General features: G+C 36.4%; 2 protein-coding genes across 5 annotated transcripts; one reads left to right on the forward strand and one right to left on the reverse strand.

Moving 5' to 3' along the window:
- Positions 1-809: 809 nt before the first annotated feature.
- LOC131537396 (E3 ubiquitin-protein ligase TRIM35-like) lies at positions 810-10273 on the forward strand. Its single transcript, XM_058770778.1, has 4 exons — positions 810-1197; positions 1391-1486; positions 7033-7550; positions 7852-10273. Exons 1-3 carry the CDS (start codon positions 1060-1062, stop codon positions 7267-7269), a joined length of 471 nt encoding a protein of 156 aa, XP_058626761.1. The 5' UTR covers positions 810-1059; the 3' UTR covers positions 7270-7550; positions 7852-10273.
- On the reverse strand, positions 979-22191 carry LOC131537392 (zinc finger protein 239-like). 4 transcript variants are annotated; one of them, XM_058770774.1, is made up of 3 exons: positions 19749-20105; positions 17490-18267; positions 979-1017 (listed from the first exon to the last, which is right to left on the reverse strand). In XM_058770774.1, the coding sequence occupies exon 2, from the start codon at positions 18232-18234 to the stop codon at positions 17518-17520; it is 717 nt and encodes a 238-aa protein (XP_058626757.1). In that variant the 5' UTR covers positions 18235-18267; positions 19749-20105; the 3' UTR covers positions 979-1017; positions 17490-17517. The 4 variants fall into 4 exon arrangements, with proteins under 4 accessions (XP_058626757.1, XP_058626754.1, XP_058626756.1 ...); XM_058770771.1 differs by lacking the exon at positions 979-1017 and adding an exon at positions 21723-22191 and having other exon boundaries at positions 17168-18267; positions 19749-20006; XM_058770773.1 differs by lacking the exon at positions 979-1017 and adding an exon at positions 20840-20969 and having other exon boundaries at positions 17168-18267; positions 19749-20006.
- Between the last annotated feature and the right edge of the window lie 933 nt (positions 22192-23124).

Consider the following 23124-nt stretch of genomic DNA (forward strand, 5'->3'; position numbering starts at 1 on the left):
TAAACTTTGGAACGGGAAACTATTTTGTTCAATTATAATAATTTTAAAAAAAATTATCACCTGTAAGAAGTAATTCTTGTCAGTAGGAACCTACTAAAGCTTGTGTGATTTTTAATTATTTTTGTGTGTTAAAAGTTATTTTAATTATGCTAATTCGTAGACAACTTTGACGTTATAATGCAATTTGTGAAACTGTCAGATGGTCACATCTCTGAATTTGCTTATATATGTGTGTGTGTGTGTGTATATATATATATATATATATATACACAGGCTTGGTGAGCAGAAGATAATTATTTAAAAAACATTAAAAATCTTACTGTTCAAAAACTTTTGATTGTAGTGTATAGTGAAGTTAAAAACAACATTCTGAAAATGCTGTATAAGCCATTATGAATGAGTATTATTGGATGACATTGTGAAACATTAGTACTGGTGTGTTACTGCTGTGTTTCACGAGGTTTATTACAGAAGATGTCATGATGTTCAGTGTTGTACTGAAAGCATATTCTCATTAGTTTGTTCAGAAGATGCGGAGGTTTTATAGCACTATATTTTAACATTTTACAGCAAGTTTATTTTGAATACGGTTTGTTAAAGTTTTACCTGAAGAAATCCTGATGTCTCTTTAGCTGTGTCCAAAATCGCTCACTCATTCACTAATTCCTATATAGTGTATGGCGGTTGAGTGCACTTTATCAGAAAGGAGTGAGCAAATTCAGACGATGACGTATACACAAACATCTCCGTCACATATGTACTTTTATTTTACTTGTTTCTGTTTGAGCTCAAACAGTGAAAATGGCTTCACTATCTGTAGAAGAGCTTTCTTGTCCCGTGTGCTGTGAAATCTTCAAGACTCCTGTTCTTCTGTCATGTAATCACAATGTCTGTAAAGAGTGCCTTCAACAGTTCTGGAGAGCCATGAAAACTCAGGAGTGTCCCGTCTGCAGAAGAAGGAACTCAAAACGTCGGCCTCCATTTAATGTTGCATTGAACAACCTGTCTGAGTTGTTCCTGAAGCAGAGAAAGTAGAGGCGTTTATCGGGATCTGAGGAGATGTGCAATTTACACAGTGAGAAACTCAAACTCTTCTGTCTGGAGGACGAACAGCCGGTGTGTTTGGTGTGCAGAGATTCACAGAAACACGTCAATCACACATTCAGACCCATCAGAGAAGTGGTTACATCATATAAGGTAAGACAAATGAGTTTTTCTTCAAACTTCATGCTGTTGAAAAGTCCTTTTTAAGTGTTGATTTGATTGAACAGGACTGCAGGATGGGGGCAAATACTTTTGCACCACATTATATGACCATATCACTGTATCGTCTTTTCTATTTCTTTTTTCACTGTAATCTGGTGTTTTATGTATTTTTGTTCAATTCTAGGAGGAGCTCAATACAGCACTGAAATCATTACAGGAGAAACTTCAACGCAATAAAAACACCAAAAGAGAGTTTGTGGTAACAGTTCAACACATCGAGGTGAGGAAACAGAATCCAGTCATTTTCATTACAGCCGTAGGATCACTTACCAGTGTTGGGCACGTTACTTTAAAAAAGTAATTAGTTATAGTTACTGCTCACAAATAGTAACTGAGTTAGTAATGGAGTTACATCATTAGAAAAGTAACTGATTACCAGGGAAAGAAACTATTGCGTTACTTTTAAAAAAGTTCAAATGTCAAATAACTTGGATGCCCCCAATACTAAATATGTTAAATTAATGAAATTAACACCAAATAGAATAAATAATTGTTATAAAACATGGTACATTAATCTACACTATTTATCTACTGACACTTAGCATCAGTCAGTCAAGCATTATAATATGACATTATGATAATTTAGCATTATATGATGATAGAGCTTTAGTAATTAGAATAACCAAGAATGCATATTTGTGGTGTTGACTGAACTTAGGACTGGTGGTGGTGCTTAAGATATTGTTTGTCATTTATGTTTCTAGAAAAAAATTGATAAGATAACAAAACTACTATGAATTCTACTACTAATAACAATATAAAACGCACTAAGGATTAATAAGCTGCTGGGTTCATGAATATTAATCACATAGTATGGGTTCGCTGGAATTGATTTGAGCGCCAACCAATGAGATTGCCGTTTGCACATTATCTGGTAGCCCACTACCAGAGAAATCGTTAGTTCTTAAAAGCTGAAGAATTCCAAAAGGAACTCCGTTATTTTGACAGAAAAATACAAGAAAGAATATCATAATAAATGTTAGTAACCATAATGGCGTTGTAACAGGGGAAACAGTAATTTGTTTGATTACTCGTTACTGAAAAAAGTAATGCTGTTTATTTATAACCCCGTTATTCCCATCACTGATCACTATATACAGTTATGATCTGATATATTTAATATAATGGATTCCAGAAGATTATTTTTGTAAATGACGAGCAGCGATCTGCTTCTGGATCTGTTATACAGCCGAAGTCAGAATTATTGGCACCCTTGGTAAATATGATCAAAGACGGCTCTGAAAATAAACATGCATTATTAATCCCTTTGATCTTTTATTAAAGAAAAAAATCACAAAATTCTAACCTTTAATTGAACTAAAACAATTGAAAATGGGGGAAAATCTCATTATAAAATAAATGTTTTTCTCAAATACACACTGGACACAATTATTGGCACCCCTAGAAATTCTTATGAGTAAAATATCTCTGATATCCAGCCATGGCTTCCTGTTTCACAGAAATATAAATAGGAGGGAAAACAAAGCCCAAATTCCCTTAATCATCCATCACAATGAGGAAAACCAAAGAATACATTTCTGATGTGCAGCAAAAGATAATTGAGCTCGTGGTACCATCACAAAGAGGCTCAAAATCACTCTCCAAAACATTCTCGTTCACCATTCCTGGCTGGTGGAATGATCTTCCCACCCATATCCGGAATGCTGGATCCCTGTCAATCTTTAAGCAACAGCTGAAAACTCATCTCTTTCGACACTACTTGACTTCACCCTACACTTAAAGGGGTCATATAATGCCATTTTTGTACAAGCTAATATGATTCTTTAGGGTCTAAATTGAAAGTTTGTAATATACTTTAATTAAAAATTCTCATTAGTATTGTAAGAAAACACTCATTTTACCTGCTCAAAAACAGCTCTGTTTTCAGCACACGGTTTTAGTGCGTGTGTTTTTAAATGCTAGTGAGCTTTGCTCGCCCCGCCCCTCTGTTCTGTGGGGCGTTTTTGACACAACACACGTGGAGTGTTGCCTTGACAACAGTTGAGGGTATATTTTGAAGAATGGCAGCGGAGTCTCTGAGGATACTGTGCAACCGTAACGCTTTTGTTCATTATAAACGTGGGATTATTAATTATATTGAGAACGTCAGAATAGAAAACATGCATGTACCCTGAATGTAAACATTAGCCACATACATCGTGAAGCGTGCTAGCGATTTGCAAAGATTAATATAAAGATTAATATAAAGGTTAATAAAGCGTTACACTCACTTCTTCTGGAGGTTCAGCAGGAACACGAATAGTTGGTACCGATTCTTTTTCAGGAGCAGCTTTAGCAAAACCAGCTTTATACTGACCTTCATTTATAAAGCAGTCTGGTGAAAATGATTCGCGCAAACATGAAAACATTGACGTTGCTCGTGGGGAATATTCCCTTCAAAAGCGAAACTCAGCCACTGTGTCTTCAGCGGTTCGGACTTAGGAACATCAAAATGACTGCTGTGTTCATTATTGCACCCGAGAACAGAACACCACAATCGCTAGACGCCATTCTGCTCATAGACAGCTCCAGCGTATATCAACAATGACGCGGACTATGATTGACAGCTCGCTCACGAGCAAGGGCGGGTCTGTGTTGAAACACTGCTGTCAATCAACCATCGTGGGAGGGGCGTCCGACCGTGTGGCGTCACACGGTCGAACGGCTTGATTTGAGACCGGGTAAAACAAATAAGGAGATTAAAAAAAAAACACTGGATGGATTTTTATCATTTTATGATGGTTGTGTACAGGCACTGCTAACACACATTTCAGTACAATCAACTTGTAAAAGTGCATGTACCATTATATGACCCCTTTAAAAAAAAAAAATCTCTTTCTCCTTATTCATTCCTTCCCTTGCTAGCTTTTACTTATTTAAACAATGCCTGAGACTTGGTGTTACAAGCACTTCGTTTGTCGGATTGCCTCTTCTAGATGAATCGCTTTATGTATTCCCCAATTGTAAGTCGCTTTGGATAAAAGCGTCTGCAAAATGATTAAATGTAAATGTAAATGTAATGTAATTGAGCTTCACAAATTAGTGAAGTGGCTTTAAGAAAAGAGCTAGAGCCGTGACAGATTCCCATTTCCACCATCAGGGCAATAATTAAGAATTTCCAATCAACATAAAATGTTAGGAAACTGCCTGGAAGAGGACGTGTGTCTATATCGTGTACAAATAAATGTACTGCTGTATTTTTGATGTTGTGGGCCTTATTTCTGCTGGAGGTCCTGGACATCTTGTTTAGACACATGGCATCATGGATTCTATCAAATACCAACAGATAAAAAATCAATAAGTGACTGACTCTGTTAGAAATCTTATAATGGGCCATGTTTGGATCTTCCAACCGTACAATAATCCAAACACAAACCTCAAAAACAACACAAAAACCAAGCTTCTGCTGGCCATTCCAGTCCTCTGACCTGAACCCTGTAGAAAATGAGTGAACTGAAGAGAAGAAGCAGCAACATGGAGCTGTGAATCTAAAGGGTCTGGAGTGATTCTGGATGAAGGAATGGTCTCTGATCTCTTGTCAGGTGTTTTCTAACCTCGTCAGGCATTATAGAACATTTAGAGCTGTTAAACTGGCAAATGGAGGTTTCAAAAAGTATTGAATAAAAAGGTGGCGTTAATTGTGGCCAATGTTTATTAGAGAAAATAAATAAATATGTAATATTTATCTTTGATTTAAGCTTTTATTTTGAATTTTAGCTTTAAGAAATCGAATCATAGAGATTCGCTATTGATCTGATTAATTGATATTAATCAAAACGTATAATTCATACTTTATTAATGACTCGTCCAGTAAGCATTAAACCAGTATATCTTAGCAATTCTGTGTATTTCGTGGCCATGATAATAATACAGAATTGGTTGGGAAATTTTGAGCAACAGGTAACACGATCTTTGACAAATAGTTTCAAACTTGAAAAACACAGCACCAAACCATTCTTTATAAATGCAACGGGAGTTTATTTGCTATTCTATGATACAATACTAACAAAACACACACACACACACATACATACATACTTTCTGGCAAGAGGACTGCAATTTGAAGAAAGTTTAAGGTTCTAAGACCTGAGGAAGTCACAAACAGAGGCTTTGACTTTACTCTTAAAGATTAATTCAAACCAGCTCAGCAAGACATGGAGATTGTTTGTTTGTTTACTTGCTTTAAGTTGAGTTGCAGGCTGTTCTCCGGTTCCCTTTCCTTCCTGGTAGGGAAATCCCGGGGGTGGTGATTGGCTGCTGGTGCGGTCTTTTTGTGACGCGTTCTGGGGAAACCCTTCCTGCAATTGGTTGCTTCCTGGTGATGCAAGAGTGGTAATGCTTTGGAGTTCTTGCATGGCTTCAGGCTTTGAAAGTTTGACAGGAGTTTGCCGAGTGTTGAAGTCTTTTAGATGATCAGCTTGATGTTAAGTCTGCAGGCGTTTCACAGCGCGATCAGGGAAAACAAAGTCCAAGTTTTCAAGCAGCACGCCAAAGTTTTCAGCCAAGTTTTCCAGCGCTATGCAAAGCTGGGTGTCTGTTTTTATCAGACTGATTTGAGTCCATCCCATTCACTGTTTGATCCAATCACATCGTCTCTGTAGGGCGGAGCCCCGCCCCGCACGGCCTCATTCCATGCATATATTATCTGCTAATAAATATGTCACATGGAGGAAATATCCTAGCAGATTTCTATAAAGTGTTATAATCATGCATTATTGCTATACAATTAAGCTTTAATTTTTTAATTAAATACCTACACTTTACCGAATACCTACACTAATTTTACCTACTAAGCGGGTTAAGTCATAGATTAAAATATCCTAAATCCTAATAACCACAGCAAGCTAAAAAGGCATAAAATACCACATTAATATATATTGTCTCTTAAAGTATATTGCTTGATTGTCCTTTTGGCAAAGTCCATAAAATTTTGGGTGCTCTTTACACAAGAAGAGAAAAAGAGCGCATTCCTTTGGAAGGCGGGAGAACAAAGATGAGGTCTTGAGGTCATTAGGAGTGTCACGTTGTGTAGCTCTGGTGATCTTCTTAGCTCAGACGAAGCTATAAGTCAATCGTTTTTGTCTATCAGAAGCGTAGTTTATGGTAAGCGGGGTCGCAGTATCGCGAGCGCTCTGAATCTGGAACCTCTCCAAATAAGCAGTTCTTTGTTCTTGAATCCATGTAGATGTAGCGTGGTCATTTCATCCTCAAACTTATCGTTGTTTACGAGTCTCCCGAGGTGATAAGGAGGGTATGGCCGGACACTAGTCAGACAATCGGGCGTTGTGTTGGTCATTTGTTAATTTTACGACTCTGCGGAGGGGAGACTCCGTGGAATGTGCTGAGTTGAGATTATATGGGTGTGTTCTTTTCGACCAGGTTCTACAAGTAAATAAATGAGATTTCCCCCCATTTTAAATTCTTATTATCCAATAAAAGGTTAGATTTTTGTGCTTTTTTTTTAAATAAAAGATCAAAAGGATTAACAATGCAGATTAATTTTCACAGCCTTGTTTGATCATATTTACCAAGGGTGCCAATAATTCTGACCACGACTGTATGACGGTATCTGAGTTTATCTCAGATGTGAATGCTGTGATTGTGTTGATGTGTGTCACTTGCATATTATTGCTATTTTGTTGATTTTGATTGCTTCCATTGTCCTCATTTGTAAGTTGCTTTGGATAAAAGCATCTGCTAAATGACTAAATGTAAATGTAATGTGTGTTGATTGAGACGATTGAAGTGAATGTGTTTTGATTTCAGTCTCAAGCTGAGCACACAGAGTGTCAGATTAAACAGCAGTTTGAGAAGCCTCATCAGTTTCTCAGAGATGAAGAAGAAGCTACAATCACTGCACTGAGAGAGGAAGAGGAGCAGAAGAAGCAGATGATGAAGGAGAAGCTGGAGGAGATGAATAGACACATCTCAGCTCTTTCACACACAATCAAAGACACGGAGGAGATGATGAAAGCCAGTGGTGTCTGCTTTCTGAAGGTCTGATTTCAGATGATTGATTGATTGAGTTGTTGATGATCAATGGTGTGTTTGTTCTGCAGGAGTTTCCAGTCTCAATGGAAAGGTGAGTGATCTGCTGGTGTCTCTGGTCTCTCTGCTTCTGATCCAAAGCCACTGCGGTTCTGATCCTGAATGTTCTTCCAGAGTCCAGATCTCATCACAGCCGGATCCACAGACGCCTTCTGGAGCTTTGATTCATGTGCCACGTTACTTGGGCAACCTGCCCTTCAGAGTCTGGAAGAAGATGCAGGACATCGTCCAAAACAGTGAGTCTGACTGCAGAAGATTTGAAGATCTGAGCTCACACACACACACACACACATATACAGATGGGTGGAGAGTTAAAGATTTTAGTATTATGTGTGAAGAACGAGATGATCTACTGCACCAAAATCAGCAGGTTCCTTTTTAGATCAGACTGACAGAAACATTTCCACACAAAAAAAGTTTTTATTTCCCATATGATGACGCTTTATATAGCACTTTACATTTTTATTCATATTTTGAACTTGTTTTTTATGTATATGAACATCAGAATAACAGCATCTGTTGATTGTGTCTCATCAGCTCCTGTAATTCTGGATCCAAACACTGCGAATCCATGTCTCGCCGTGTCTAATGATCTGACCAGTGTGAAATGGCGCAGCTATCGACATCTTCCTAAAAATCCTCAGAGATTTGACTGGGAGTTATGTGTTCTGGGTTCAGAGGGTTTTAACTCAGGAACACACTGCTGGGATGTGGAGGTTAAAGAGAGTAAATACTGGAGAGTCGGAGTAACTACAGCATCAAACCAGAGGAAGGGATGGGATTGTTTTAGCACTGATGTCTGGAGTGTGCAGTATGATGATGAAGCCGAACTGTCTCAAGCCTTTGGTTATGTGAAACGCAGGCTTGATCGTGTGAGAGTGAAGCTGGACTGTGATGAAGGAACGGTGTCATTCTATGATCCTGCAACTAACACACATATATACACATTCACAACCACCTTCACTGAAACACTCTTTCCACTCATCTGTGGTGATTATTTTTTCTTGCTCTCTGAGGATCTTAGCGATCAATAATCAGTAATCGTTACTTCTGGAGCTCTGGATCTTCCTGCTTTCATCTTTCATCATATTTCAGTATTTAATCCAGATCACATGAGTAAGAGACTGCTGATCTGAATATCAGGCTGTGATGATCACATGACTGATATCCAGCATTAGAGCTACACTCACACTTTCATATTTCTTTAAGGCGAGACACTGCAGGTGAATAGGGTTAAAAAAAATAACTTATAGTTATCGCCTTGCTTACCGAGCTGATTGATTACATTGATAATTGCAAACATTTTTTGTATTACAAGTTTTCTAAAATGTTATGTTTAGATATGCAGATGAGTCGTTATTTAATGAAATATGCGCTAATTTGCATACATTTCTAGAACAAACATCTAAACACTGGATGATGTTAGTTTCATTCAAATTCTTGTTTAATTTTTTTTAACATATTAGAGTCAAAAGTTTTTACAGAGGGAATTTTGTATATCTCATTTTTGTCACAATTCAGAAAATGCTTAGAATGGATAGAAAACACTATTTTCACAATTTTGGGGGGATTCAAATGTTGTATATAATCAAGCAAATTACATATGAACAAATCCCTCTGTAAAAACCTTCAGGATATAGACAGGAATAAAACTGTAAAGTTTGGTGTGTGTAAGTGCTACCGAAGTGGAGATTTATGGCTCAGTGTAGGAGAAAAAACTCATTTTGAGAAAACGGCCTTTAAAAATATGTATTGTAACTGAAATCTATTGACACAAATAGATAAAGTGCTATAAAAGAAAGACTTAACAGTGTCTTTTGGATGTTTTCTTTCCACTAGTCTGAAAAAAACACTTTATGAAAAACCAAAAAGCCCAAAATCTCAAACTTGACAGGTGCATAAAAAAACTGTTTTTGCCTGCAGTGTCTCCCCTTAATACAACTGGTCAATAAACAAGAAATTTGCATTTATTTCATTTAAGTTTTCATTTATCTAATTTACACAATTAGACCAATTAGAGATTTATTTTAACATTTCTGACCAAATTTTTAAGTTTTTTTAGGTTAGTTACCATTTCTGTGAAGTATGTCTCTAATTTTCACAAATTAATCAAGTACATAATTATAAAATATCTTTATAGTCACTGGTGTGACAAGATTTCGCAAGATTAAAATGTGACATTAGGCTTGTTTGAGATGCATCGGCGCTGTGCAGACCGATCGGCGTATGACACCAAAGCACCGCGAAATGTCGCAATTCTCAATACCACAGCCGAGTACTAGCAACTAGTATTAATAAAAAAAAATAAAAATACAATTCTCACAATTATTGCAAATAAAACTGTCAGTAATAAAAATGCAAAGGACAAATACAATAGAATAAAATAAATAAATAAAACAATACAAATGAAACAAACTATGCTTTAAGTATTCAGTTAACAGCCTACTACAGAAATGAATAATCAAATGTAAAATAAAACAGCATAGTCTTCACATTAAAGCTACAAAAGTCCTTCAGTCAAGAGCAGTGAGTGATTTTGTCTTTGTCTTTTGTTGTTTGATTAATATTAAGCACACAGTCGCAGCAGGAAAATAGCCCGCTGTCACTTTAAGAGCCGCATGGATCCAATTTACCGTTACACATGTATTTGCATTCTCAACTCTTTATGTTCATTTATTACATGACCAATGGGCGTTTATGTTAATAATCACTATGTGCCGCATTTTGACACATTTTTGCGTGTATTTGACCGTTTAGGCGTGCATCTTGAGCTAAAAGATGACTTCACATACCAACAAACACAGAACGTTCCCCTAACGTTCCCATTTGGTTCCCAGTTGGTTATATTTTTGGGAACCAAATAACGTTCTAGGAACGTTCCCTGTAGGTTATTTTTAGTTGTCATAACCATGTAAACTAATTAAAACTTTGCAGATGTTTCTGATTATTCTAATACTGAAGTGTGTATTTTTTTTTTTTTTATCATAAACTATTTTTGCAGAATTTCATGTCTGAAATAAGCTTTTAATAAAGTGTAGACAAAGTAGTCAAATTGCATTATAATGATAATATAATTCCAATTTTATAGCTGAAATTAAGTCAAGGTTAAGCATAGTCTGAAAAGCATATCATAAACACTGGGTTTGTTCGTATGTTTCTTTACAGCACGCCGCTGATCTGCACGTGCTTTTCTCCTGCGTTCCACACACTCACATAATTTAAACATTTTGTTTTATTGACTAACACATTTATTGATCTCTTTATTGAATAATTTCTTATAATTAATAAATATTTGAGAGTAAATATTATGATTTCAGAGAGATTTGACAAGTTTAATTAAAGAGAACATAACCGAGAAGTTTTTGTTAATGGACCAAAACAGATCATCGTTAATTCAGTGGTAAGAAATGATTGTAATCCTATCAAATAAACCTTATTAATTTTTAATGTCTGTAAAAATAAAATTCAAATTTTTAAAACCCAATATTTTGTTGAAGTCATTGTTATTTGGTGCTTAAGAAACATATCCTGATTGCACACGTACATCTCGGAGATGTCTGCATTTACATCTGTAAGACGTATTTTTTAGGGTGTTTGCTCATCTGAAATACGTCTATTGGACGTTTTAGATGTCAAATAGATGTCTATTAGATGTCTTTAAGATGTTTATGATGTTTATGACAGCAGATGCTTTCCAGACCAACAGACCATCTTTAACAGACATCTTGCAGATGTACGTGTGCTATCTGGGTAATATCTGGGTTATTATATGGTACATGGTAGTTATAATAAAGAAATCTTTCATAGCCTATTAATGGATACAGTAATTCAATCTCATTTAATGCTCCTTATGATGGTTAAACATTCCCAGAACGTTCCCCTAACCTAACGGGAACGTTCTATTTATGTTAAGAAAACTTTGCTGGCTAACCAAAAGGGAACATTCTTGAGAACGTTCTGGGAACCAAAAATTGTTAGCTGGGACGTCCGTGTTCTGTTCCGTCTCTGAGCGCAAGCCTCCTGAGTAACAGCGCTAGTTCTCTTTCGTGCTTTTTAAAACATAAATAAATCTAATGAACTTTAATAAATCAAACATGTCCCATTTGGCAAAAGTCACGTAACATGATTTTACTGATTTGCACGTGAAACTGGGCTTTTAAGAGGAGCGAAAGCCCACTGCTGGAAAGGGGGTCAGAATGGGGTGCAATACTTGTTTTATCTCCATTACTGTATTTTCATAATTGTTGGAGGCCGAAATTGAAACTCTATTTGAATTAATTGCACAGCCCTAACACAGCTGTTTCACGACTGCATTTAATTCACTTCATCTGTGATAAAGTATGCAAAGAGCATCACTACGGGGAGCAGAAAGTGTCCAATCCTGCTTTCAATTCCTTTCCCCGAATGCAAGCGGCAACTTTTGCTGATCGGTCTGCGCAGCGCTGCTTCAAGCCAAACAGCGAATGAACAATGAACATGTCAAAGACAGTCATGCTGATCTATTCCTGGAAGCCAGATGTTCATGGGACGTTTGAGGAGACCTGCAGCATCAACCTGAAGCTCTCACCCGCTGAAGCTGAGCCTGTCAGGATCTGGATGGGAAACTCCACCAATCATTACTGCTAGCTAGTGAGTTGTTTCCATATCACAAGTCAAACAGTACTTCATTTAGTTCTTGCAACTCTCTGAACCACTTGATTAAGATGTTTCGAGTGGAATGCAACATTAGTTCACGTGTGTAAATCTTGAGAAATCAAGTTCAGCTGATGTGGTCTTACACTGTGTGAGTGAATTTAACCGTTTCAGCAGACTACAGATTGCTAGGTTTAAAATAGTAAAAATAATAAAAAATGCGTCCAGTTATTTCTCGTTGACCCCAGAATATTCAGATGGCCAGGAAGGAGGCAAGGCACACAAGATCTGAATATACCTTTCTTCAACTTCATTGTTTCATACAATAGTATAAACACTCTTACGAAAATTAACCATGATTTTACTATAGTAAAAGTGCTTTTTCCATTTTTACCATTTGTATAACAACACTTTTACGACAAATAGCCTACCGTAGTTAAACTATGGTCAGTGTAGTAAAACCCAAGTTAATTTGTGGTTGTATGGTTTAATTTGTAAACCATACAATTGCAATTTTTGGTTTATTTGTAGTAAAACCATGGCTGATTTGTATTGTTTGTGTGCGTTGGTGCTCTTATTCCGAGCCCCTATACTGCTTATTCCAGTGTTTAAAATGGCTGAATGAATGTGCGGTAACTTATTTAACAATGTTAAACATTGAAATAATTTTTAACAGTAACAAGTTGACAGTGCGACTACTTTGAATATTCATATTTTGGCAACAAAAACAACAGTTAATATTTAAAAAATAAAGCATACACATAAACACAAATAGGAAATAAAACGAATACATGTGTCCTAAACTTCTGAAACATTAGCGTCTCATATTTTAGAGTAGTCACTGCAATTTGGGAAAGAAATCAATTAAATCTGTATGTGTGTGAAAATATTCAAATGTAACCCCCTTTGTAATCTTTAAAGTTTTCATAAGTAACTGTAATTTAATTACACATAAAGTCCCAGAATGCATTGCGTTGCTGACGTCACGTTCACATTCGCTGTTGAAATTAAATGTTTTAATTCATTTAACATTTTATTAAACCTGGAACTTTACCTTCATTAAAAATTTCTGCTATTTTAGGCTCTCTGGCCGAGCAGCCGTCTGTACCGACATCTTCATGAATCGAAAGACGCTTGATGTGAACTTCAAACTCCATTGGGTACTTTTTGAGGCTTTGGGGGACAGCAGTGGATGGATTATTATTATAATTATTTTTGGTTGTCCATGTTTTTTTAAGTGAAGTAACCTATGTTTTATTTTATTGTATATAAAGTTTATTGATTAACTTTAAAATTAATTTTTGATTTAACAGTATTTGCTTAAAGTTGTTTTGTGTTTGATGAGAAATAAAACAAAAAGCTGAAGATTTTTTTTGTGGCGTACCCTTCATCAGTGTCTTTGCAAATCTACACAATCACTAAAAACTGATGTGACAGACAGTGATTAACCTCATTCTTTTCTCTCTATACATAAAGGGACATTTGCATAGATGGACGAACATAATAGTCTGATATTGTAAATGTGGCCAATTACATTTGCATTAAGCACCCAGTTTGCACTTGTCTGTAGTTTAAATGAGCCTAAAATAGCAGAAATAAGTATTTTTAATGAAAGTAAAGGTCTACGTTTAATAAATTTTTTTATGAAATTACAAATAAATACAAATAAATAAATCCAGTTTAGTTTTATACATGCATTTTTCTTTCCATATATTTTGTTCTAATGTCACAAATAATAATCTCAAGGTTTACTGGATTTTACATGATTCCTTGATTCTTTTGTAGTGTGGGCTCGGTGAAGTGTACTAAAAACATTTTCACGTGTCCTGTCCTCCAAATTGACTCACAACCTAATCAGTTTGTACATAACGAAATTAATGCATTCATCAACTCCAAGTGAGACTTCAAGTTGGCTCAAGACAAGTAGCCTAGCTATTCACGACGAAAATGTATTGAGTAAAATGTTTCCATATGTCTTGTCCAGTGTACTGTGGAAAAAGGCATAGGTTCCAAGGTTTATTAAAGTCCTAAAAGCATGCAGCATTTTTCTTTCTCGTGATCTCAACATAAGTTGTTTACTTGTGATCTAGACATAAGAAAATAGAGAAAAATGATTGTTATTAAGATTTTATTCTTTTAATAAATAAACACATGGCCTCTCAGGGCTTCCATATATTTGATTGGATAGTTAAAAACATCTATCCTGGTGTGAAAAAGGAATTGGGAAATGCCCCCTTTTTGTTCCGCAGCCTATACTTTCAAGTACAGCTGAAAAAAATGCAGAGGATTAATTTGATTCCAAGGTAATAAGGCAACAAGGCACGTCCGAATCCTATGTGAGCTTCATCTTATCGATTTCCAGGTGAGAGTTGAGCTAAAAAATAAAACAGAGCGCCGGTTTTGGCAGTTTGTGTGTAGACTAAATGTAGGTTTTTGACTAACTTTTTCCACTTTTGATGTCGTTTTAGTGATGTTTGTATTGTAGTGATCGAGTATTCGCATAGTTATCCGCAAGGTTCTCTTGTAGATCATTAAATAGTGTTTGCCTCAAGTCTGTCTGAATTATTACTTTGGGGAGGAACAAACAAACGCTGCCTGTAATTAGTCTGATGAGGAGAGGTGAGCAGTTCTTATATCTAAATTAAAATATAATTTACACAGTTTAATATGCGGGGTCGTTTCTGCCTTGTTTTCCTCGCTTACAGCGCCGTATACTGGCCTAAACACTAGAACAGCAGGCAATAAGCATGTGAGGAAAACATATTAAATTAATTAAGACCTGAGCAATTTTGTGTTTTTGTATGTTAGTGTGTTTGATCCAGGTCAGAGGACTGGGACGGCCATGGCAGAAGTTTTGTTTTGTGCCCAGTGACCCATTTATGAGGTTTGTTTTTGGACTATTGTCCTGTTGGAAGATCCAGACATGACCCATTATAAGATTCAGTCAGGTTTTGATTTTTTATCTGTTGGCATTTGATAGAATCCATGATGCCATGCGTCTAAACAAGATGTCCAGGACCTCCAGCAGAAATATAGGCCCACAACATCAAAAATACAGCAGTATATTTCATTGTACACATGGGGTACTTTTTTATCCCTGTGTTCACCAAACCCATCTTGAGTGTTTGCTGCTAAAAAGCTCATTTTTAGTTTCATCTGACCATAGAAGCCAGTCCCATTTGAAGTTCCAGTCGTGTCTGATAACTGAATATGCTGGAGATTGTTTTTGGATGAAAACATTTTCTTTTCTTGATTTTCTTTTATTATTTTGTCTTTAAAAATTATAATCAAACAGCACCTCCATCACTACGTTGTTTGGGAGTGTTTAAAGGTTTTCTGACCCCGAGACGCAACTATCTTCCGCAGTTCTCCAGCTGTGATCTTTGGAGAGTCTTTGGTAGGGTGACCAGACTTCCCGTTTTTCCTGGGACAGTCCCGTATTTCAGCTCTATTTTTAGTGTCCCGACTTATTTTGAAAAAATCACGTTTTGTCCCGTATTTCAAAATTTAGTAGTAGTAGTAGTATTCTGTCACATGAGAACAGCCTAATCAAAGGTAGCCAAGCTCGTCATAGAACAAAATTACCATCCAATCACAATTCGTCATTGATTAACCTGGAGTAAGTGAAGACGGGATACGCGGAATCATGGTGAATGACACACTAGAAACGATCTCTCGACCGCGCGATCCCAGTTCTGCGATCAGTTCTGACAATCTGAATTGTCAAATACACACACAGCTGTCAAAATGTCCATCGTGTGGAGTATCTCACGTTTGGTTTTAATTTTTATATAAAAAAATAACTATGCACCTGTGTGTGTATAAGATTTCTCATATCGTGATCATATATCAGCCCCCTTGTCCCCCCCACCCGTCCCATAATGAACCATGAGAAGTCCTGTCACCCTAATCTTTGGCCACTCAAACCTCTCCTCCTCACCGCGCATTAGGACAGTGGTTCTCAAAATGAGGTATGCAGAGGAATCTCTGAATTAAATATAAATTAGGCTGGGTGTCCACCAAAACGTGTTTTTTTTTTTTCCCCCGAGGCTAGTGAATTTTTAAAATTGTTTTAAATGGGAGCGTCTTTTTCATGCTGAGCACTTGGGCGTTTTTTTCTCGGCGCCGAGAGTTGAAGAATGTTCAACTGTGGGTAAAACTTAGTGCTCATCAATGTCACTTTTTAGTCAACTAACCAATCACAGTGGACGAGGGGCGGTACTAATACCGTCACACCCTGCTTGTACTATGACTGAACAACAATAGAGGAGTTAATATTGCTTGTCTCCGAGTATTTATGTCTTTACCAGATGGAATTGCCGGAGTACCATAATATTGTTTTGAAAAATAATGCATGGAGAAACATTTCATTCGCGATGCGTCTGCCATATTACTTCAGAGGATACTCCATATCATAGCAACCACAGCGTCTCACTCTCAACTGAAAAAAACAAACAAAAATACGCTGCCCCCTCAAGCGCTCACAGCTGGGCATTTTCAGCTGGCTTTGGTGGACACGTGGCCTGATTGTTGTTACTTGCAGCTACACATACAGCCTGTGTTAATTTTAAAAGTTAAATAAAACTAAGTTACTGTACTTAAGTACGATACATATTCATTTAATCTTTATTTAAGTACAGTGTTTTAACATTTAAGTACAGTACACTTTTTATTTCACTTTTAGGTACAATATATTTTAATTTAATAATTAAGTTTTTTTATTTACCTGGAAGTAAGCACAGTGCAGTGTTAATGTTTAAACTGTGTATTTACAATGTCTTAAGAGGCTGACAATAATAAATATTCTTATTAGGAATAAAACCTGACTTTTTTTTCTTTCTTTATTTTTAAACTGTGCATAGTGCTACTGCATTTTAATGTTGGTCATAATGGTGGTACTTGGAAAGCCAAATATTTTTGAGGTGGTACTTGGTGTAAAATTTGAGAACCACTGCATTAGGACGATATAGACACACATCCTCTTCCAGGATGATTCGTAACATTTTATGTTGATTGGAAATTCTTAATTATTGCCCTGATGGTGGAAATGGGAATTTACACTGCTCCAGCTCTTTTCTTAAAGCCACTTCACTAATTTGTGAAGCTCAATTATCTTTTGCTGCACATCAGAAATATATTCTTTGGTTTTCTCATTGTGATGGATGATTAAGGAATTTGGGCTTTGTTTTCCCTCCTATTTATATTTCTGTGAAACAGGAAGCCATGGCTGGATAATTTCATGTTCATAATCACCCTGGTGTGCTCAAAATTGTGAATATGAATGGGAATATACTTCAGAGATATTTTACTCATAATAATGTCTTGGGGTACCAATAATTGTGTCCAACATGTATTTGAGTAAAACATTTATTTCATAATGAGATTTTCCCCCATGTTAAGTTGTTTTAGTTCAATGAAAGGTTAGACTTTTGTGAATTTCTTAATGCAGATTTTTTAAAATGTTTACAGCCTTTTTTGATCATATTTACCAAGGGTACCAACAATTCTGACCACGTGTGAATGAAGAAGGTAAATGGACAAACCTTTCCCAAATAGATAGCAGTGATGCGGTTACTCCACTGTATGGATCTTCATGTGTATCTTCAGATGACTTTTAGCAGTGAAACTCTTTCCGCACTGATCACATGTGTGTGGCTTCTCTCTGCTGTGGATCTTCTCATGTACTTTCAGATTTCCTAACTGACTGGATGTCTTGTCACAGTGTAAACACTTGTAAGGTTTCTCTCCAGTGTGGATCCTCTGGTGTAGTTCTAAAGAGCTCGCTGTAGTAAAAGTCTTCTCACACTCAAAGCACAAGTGCTCTCTCACACCAGTGTGAGTTTTCTGATGTACATGTAAACTCTGCAACAGTGAAAAACTCTTCCCACATTCAGAACAGGAATGTGGCTTCTCCTTCGTATGAACTGCCAGGTGTTTCTTCAGGTCTGATGACCAATGAAATGTTTTGCTGCACTGATCACACTTGAACGGCTTCTCTCCGGTGTGAATCCTCATGTGAGCAGTAAGACTGTGCTTGTTCGTGAAACTCTTCCCGCACTGATCACACTTGAATGGCTTTTCTCCGGTGTGAACTCTTATGTGACGCTCAAGACTATGTTTGTTTGTGAAACTCTTTCCACACTGAGTGCAGGTGATAGATTTATTGGCTTTTCTTTTCTTTAAAAATTTATTTTTAGTCTTTGAGCGACTCAGAGGTTTTTCTCCAGGTTTGTCATGATGCTCCTCCTCCACTTCACTCAGTTCTTCACTCTCCTCGCTCTCTTCCATCAGGTGTGAAATATATATATTTTTTTTAAATCACTTTAAATAAACCAAAGTTCAAAGAGAAATATGAAAGTGAGTCCTGATGTAATAGCAGAAACAAGACAGCTGCTGTAAAACATTATAATCATTCTTGTGTGTTTTTATGAATTAATTACATGACTGAGATACAAGTTATTTTTGATGTAGTGAGTACTATCAATCATCTAATGTTAAGTTAAAGGGACCAAACAGATCTCTCCCCTCAATTACTTCCATAGTAGGAAAAATAAATACTATGATAGCCAATGCGGGGCAATATCTGTTCAGTTACTGACATTCTGCCAAATATCTTCCTTTGTGTTCAGCAGAACAAAGACATTTATACAGGTTTTGAGTAAGTGATGACAGAATTTTCATTTTTGGGAGAGCTATCCATTTTGCAAAAAAAAACAACGTTGTAAACTATATATTTTAACTTTATTTAAATGTGATAAAGTGCTTTGATACTTTGTAACATGAATGTTCTTCAGCATCATGAATAGGGTTTCAAAGGGCAAATTTCCAGGGGAACTTCATTTTAGAAATATTCCAAATTGGAAACATGAGTTAAAGGGAATTAATTGGAAAGTTGGTTTAATTTATATATAAAATAAATTACTGAATGGATTTCATACACTTTTTGACTTTGGGACCAGTTGCCAAATAGAGAAGTTAAGTTATTTCTCAGATAATGCTAGCAGCAAGTTAAAGGGACAGTTACCCAAAAATGAAAATTCTGTCATCAATTACTCAGCCTCAAATTGTTCTAAACCGGTATGAATTTCTTTGTTCTCCTCAACATAAAAGATATTTTGAAGAATGTTCGTAACCAAAAATGTCTGGTCCCCCATTGACTCCCATGGTATTATTTTCATACTATGGAAGTTAGTGGGGCCCAGCAACTGTTTGGTTACCAATATTCTCCCCAAAAATATTTTGTGTGTGTGTGTACCTGTTTTTCTATTCAAGTGGGGACTTAAACCTGAATACACGCAGACTCATGGGGACTCGTGTCATGGTGGGGACCTAAATTGAGGTCCTCACAGGTAAACAAGCTAATAAATCACACAGAATGAAGTTTTTTTAAAATCTAAAAATGCCTGTAGTCTCCTGTAAGGGGTAGGTTTAGGTGTAGGGTTGGTGTAGGACAATAGAATATACGGTCTGTACAGTAGAAAAAGCATTACGCCTATGGAGAGTCCCCACAAGGATAGCAAACCAGACATGTGTGTGCGCGTGTTCAACAGAAAATAGAAACTCTATATATACAATTAACACAACCAGTGAGGTTCAGTCTTGTACTAAAGTATACACTTGGTCAGTTTTCTTTGCAGTACAAGATTATGCTGCAAGAAAAAAATTCTCAACTACATTTAATTTTCCTGTTATAGGCTAACATAACATTTCCAGTTTATTCCCTTTAATTCCCATGGAATTTCCAACTTTGAAAATTACCATAAGTTTGCATCCCTGATTGTGAATGAAGGATAAACACCAACCTGTTTGTTCAGTCTCTTCAGTGTGTTTGATTCTGCAGGGCTCTGGATCTCTCATCTTCTCTCTGTCCTCTTTAATAAACTCAGTCTTTGATCAGATTTCAGCTCTTCCTGATGCTCTGACGCTCGTCTTCACTTCTGAACTGATGGGAATCTTCCAGCATTTATTGCTGAACTGCAGTGGGAGGAGCTTCACTGATGATGAGTTCCAGTGTGGGAGGAGCTTCACTGATGATGAATTCAAGAGTGGGAGGAGCCGATCTGCCAAAATAAAAAATATAGCAGTTACTGAATTTGTTTTTATAGGGTCAAAGAACAGATGTCAAATTTTAGTATTTGCAACAAATTAATTTTTGTTTTAATTTAAAAAATGAAACGGCATAATTATTCTGTACAGTCTGTAAGTATATAAAAGAATCAGAGATCATACTAAATTTTATTATATTTTAAATGATTAAAAATTGCTTTGCTAAATTACAATTAATGAGTATTTTTGGGCTGCACTATGATCCTTAAATACAGTATTTGAACATGTCATTCAATGATTCTTGTTCTATGTATGTATGTGTGTGTGTGTTAGTGCTGTCAAACAATTAATCGTGATTAATCACATCTAAAAAAAAGTTTTTATTTACATGTGTGTGTGTACTGTGTATATTTATTATAACTATACATACATGTATATATTTACGAAAAAGGTTATATTTATGTTACATTTATTTATATAATATAAAATATATGAATACATATACCTGTAAATATATGTAAATATTCTCAAACTATATATTGTATGTGTATTTGTATATACATAATAAATTGATTAATACGCGATTAATTGTTGGACAGCACTAATATATATGGTTTTGTTTTTGCTATAGAAACCGATTTTTGTCTTTCACACGTATACTAATTGACAAATGTAAGCATTTATCTGTGTATCGTAAAGTAACTGATGCTAACTCACACATTTTTATTTTAACATTCAGTTTCTTAATTAATGACAGATATCTAGAAAAGTAGTGAAGAACTGTGTGAAAAGCATTTGACAGCATAGACAAATAAATGTACACATTTGTAAGCAACTAATTGCCTACCTTCTGTTTATACCGATGAAATGAGCTTTAAGTGGCAATTTACAGGAGATCTGAAGACATCAGCATAATAACTGAGGTGAGAACATGAACTATTGATATGAAATAAAGAGTGTTTTCAGCAGCTGTTAATATTGATGAGCCTCAGACAATCAACACTCATTCAACAAGACATTCAGGATCATCAGCAGATCATCTCACTTTATTCTGAGTGTTTGCTCTTAGAAACACATTATTTGAGTCAGGATATATGCTAAAAGTGTTCTACTGAAAGGTAATACTGTTATTTCTCTCAACATGACATAATACAAAAACAAACACAAATGTAACTCATCTTCAACAACAGCAGCATGTCCAATCTAAATATAGTTTGATTTTCTAAGTATATTCATTGCAATAAAGTAATTACAACGTAAATGTTAGTTTTGTGTGCAGAAACTGACAACAATCGTAAAACTTACAGCAATACAAAGCACCCAAACACTAGTATTTCCAGCATCAAATTATAGCTATTTACATTTACCTATATTAACCTTTTTGTATATATTAAATGTCTCACGTAGCTCAATGTGACGTATTTATCAGTATCTGTTCCAGTTCCAATATATTTTTACCATGTCACATAACTAACAAAATCAATCCAAAGATGTCATAAGAGTAGAAATAAAAGCTTAAAACTGATGGATTTCCATCAATTCCCCTCAGAGATCTGTTTTCCTCACATTCTGCTGCCGATTCACTAAATGTTTACTTCATTAGGAAGATGCCAGAAATGGCGCTCAATTAGTGCTGTGCCTGATGAAAACAATACAAAAATAAGCCTGTAAAATGTCACTTAAACAAACACAAATGAAGTGTGTTTGATGCCTGTGTAAATGAAGCTCACCTCTGAAGACTTGCTTCACACAGTATTCACAAGTGGCGCAAGGAACAACATTCTGTAGTCAAACACCACGGCTAGCTCTGGGTGCATTTCCCAAAAGCATCTTAAGCCAACTATGGTCTCAAGTTCTGTCCTTACCAACATAGTTCAATGATTCGGTGTTTCTCAAAACCATAGTTCAAATGAACATTTGCAAACAGCGTCACAAACTTACATGGTTGGAACTACAGCTCTCGACCTGTATCCGAAATCGCCCCCTATACCCTCATTCACTATTCCCTACATTAGTCCACTCATACCATTCACTTGAAGGAGTGAATGAAAACGAGTGAGTGAATTCGGACACTCAGTGCACCTGAAGGACTTTAGCATAGTTTGCTTGCTGTTTAATAATCATTTGAAACGCAGTTCCAGTAGTACTAGTTCAGTAGTCAGCACACTAGTTCAGTAGTTACTAGTTCAGTAGTCAGCGCATTAGTTCAGTAGTTACTAGTTCAGTAGTTAGCTCCCTAGTTCAGTAGTCAGCGCACTAGTTCAGTAGTTACTAGTTCAGTAGTCAGCACACTAGTTCAGTAGTCAGCGCACTAGTTCAGTAGTCAGCGCATTAGTTCAGTAGTTACCAGTTCAGTAGTTAGCTCCCCAGTTCAGTAGTCAGCTCACTAGTTCAGTAGTTACTAGTTCAGTAGTTACCAGTTCAGTAGTCAGCACACCAGTTCAGTAGTTAGCTCCCTAGTTCAGTAGTCAGCGACCAGTTCAGTAGTCAGTGCACCAGTTCAGTAGTTACCAGTTCAGTAGTCAGCGCACCAGTTCAGTAGTCAGTGCATTAGTTCAGTAGTTAGCCCCTAGTTCAGTAGTCAGCTCACCAGTTCAGTAGTTACCAGTTCAGTAGTCAGCGCACCAGTTCAGTAGTCAACGCATTAGTTCAGCAGTTACCAGTTCAGCAGTCAGCTCACTAGTTCAGTAGTTACTAGTTCAGTAGTCAGCGCACTAGTTCAGTAGTCAACGCATTAGTTCAGTAGTTACTAGTTCAGTAGTCAGCGCACTAGTTCAGTAGTCAACGCATTAGTTCAGTAGTTACTAGTTCAGTAGTTAGCTCCCTAGTTCAGTAGTCAGCGCACTAGTTCAGTAGTCAGCTCCCTAGTTCAGTAGTCAGCTCACTAGTTCAGTAGTAACTAGTTCAGTAGTCAGCTCACTAGTTCAGTAGTAACTAGTTCAGTAGTCAGCACTAGTTCAGTAGTCAGCGCACTAGTAAGGGAGTGAGTTAAATCACCTGAAAAACACTCAAAACTAGCGCTGCACATTCATAAAAGAGCACAAACTATACAGATATTTCATGTTTAGTTGTGATGTATATACGGTAAATCATAATTTGTAGGTTATATACACTAAATTACACTAGCATGAG

The sequence above is a fragment of the Onychostoma macrolepis genome, chromosome 03 (assembly GCF_012432095.1).
Source record: "Onychostoma macrolepis isolate SWU-2019 chromosome 03, ASM1243209v1, whole genome shotgun sequence".
Classification (NCBI taxonomy): domain Eukaryota; kingdom Metazoa; phylum Chordata; class Actinopteri; order Cypriniformes; family Cyprinidae; genus Onychostoma; species Onychostoma macrolepis.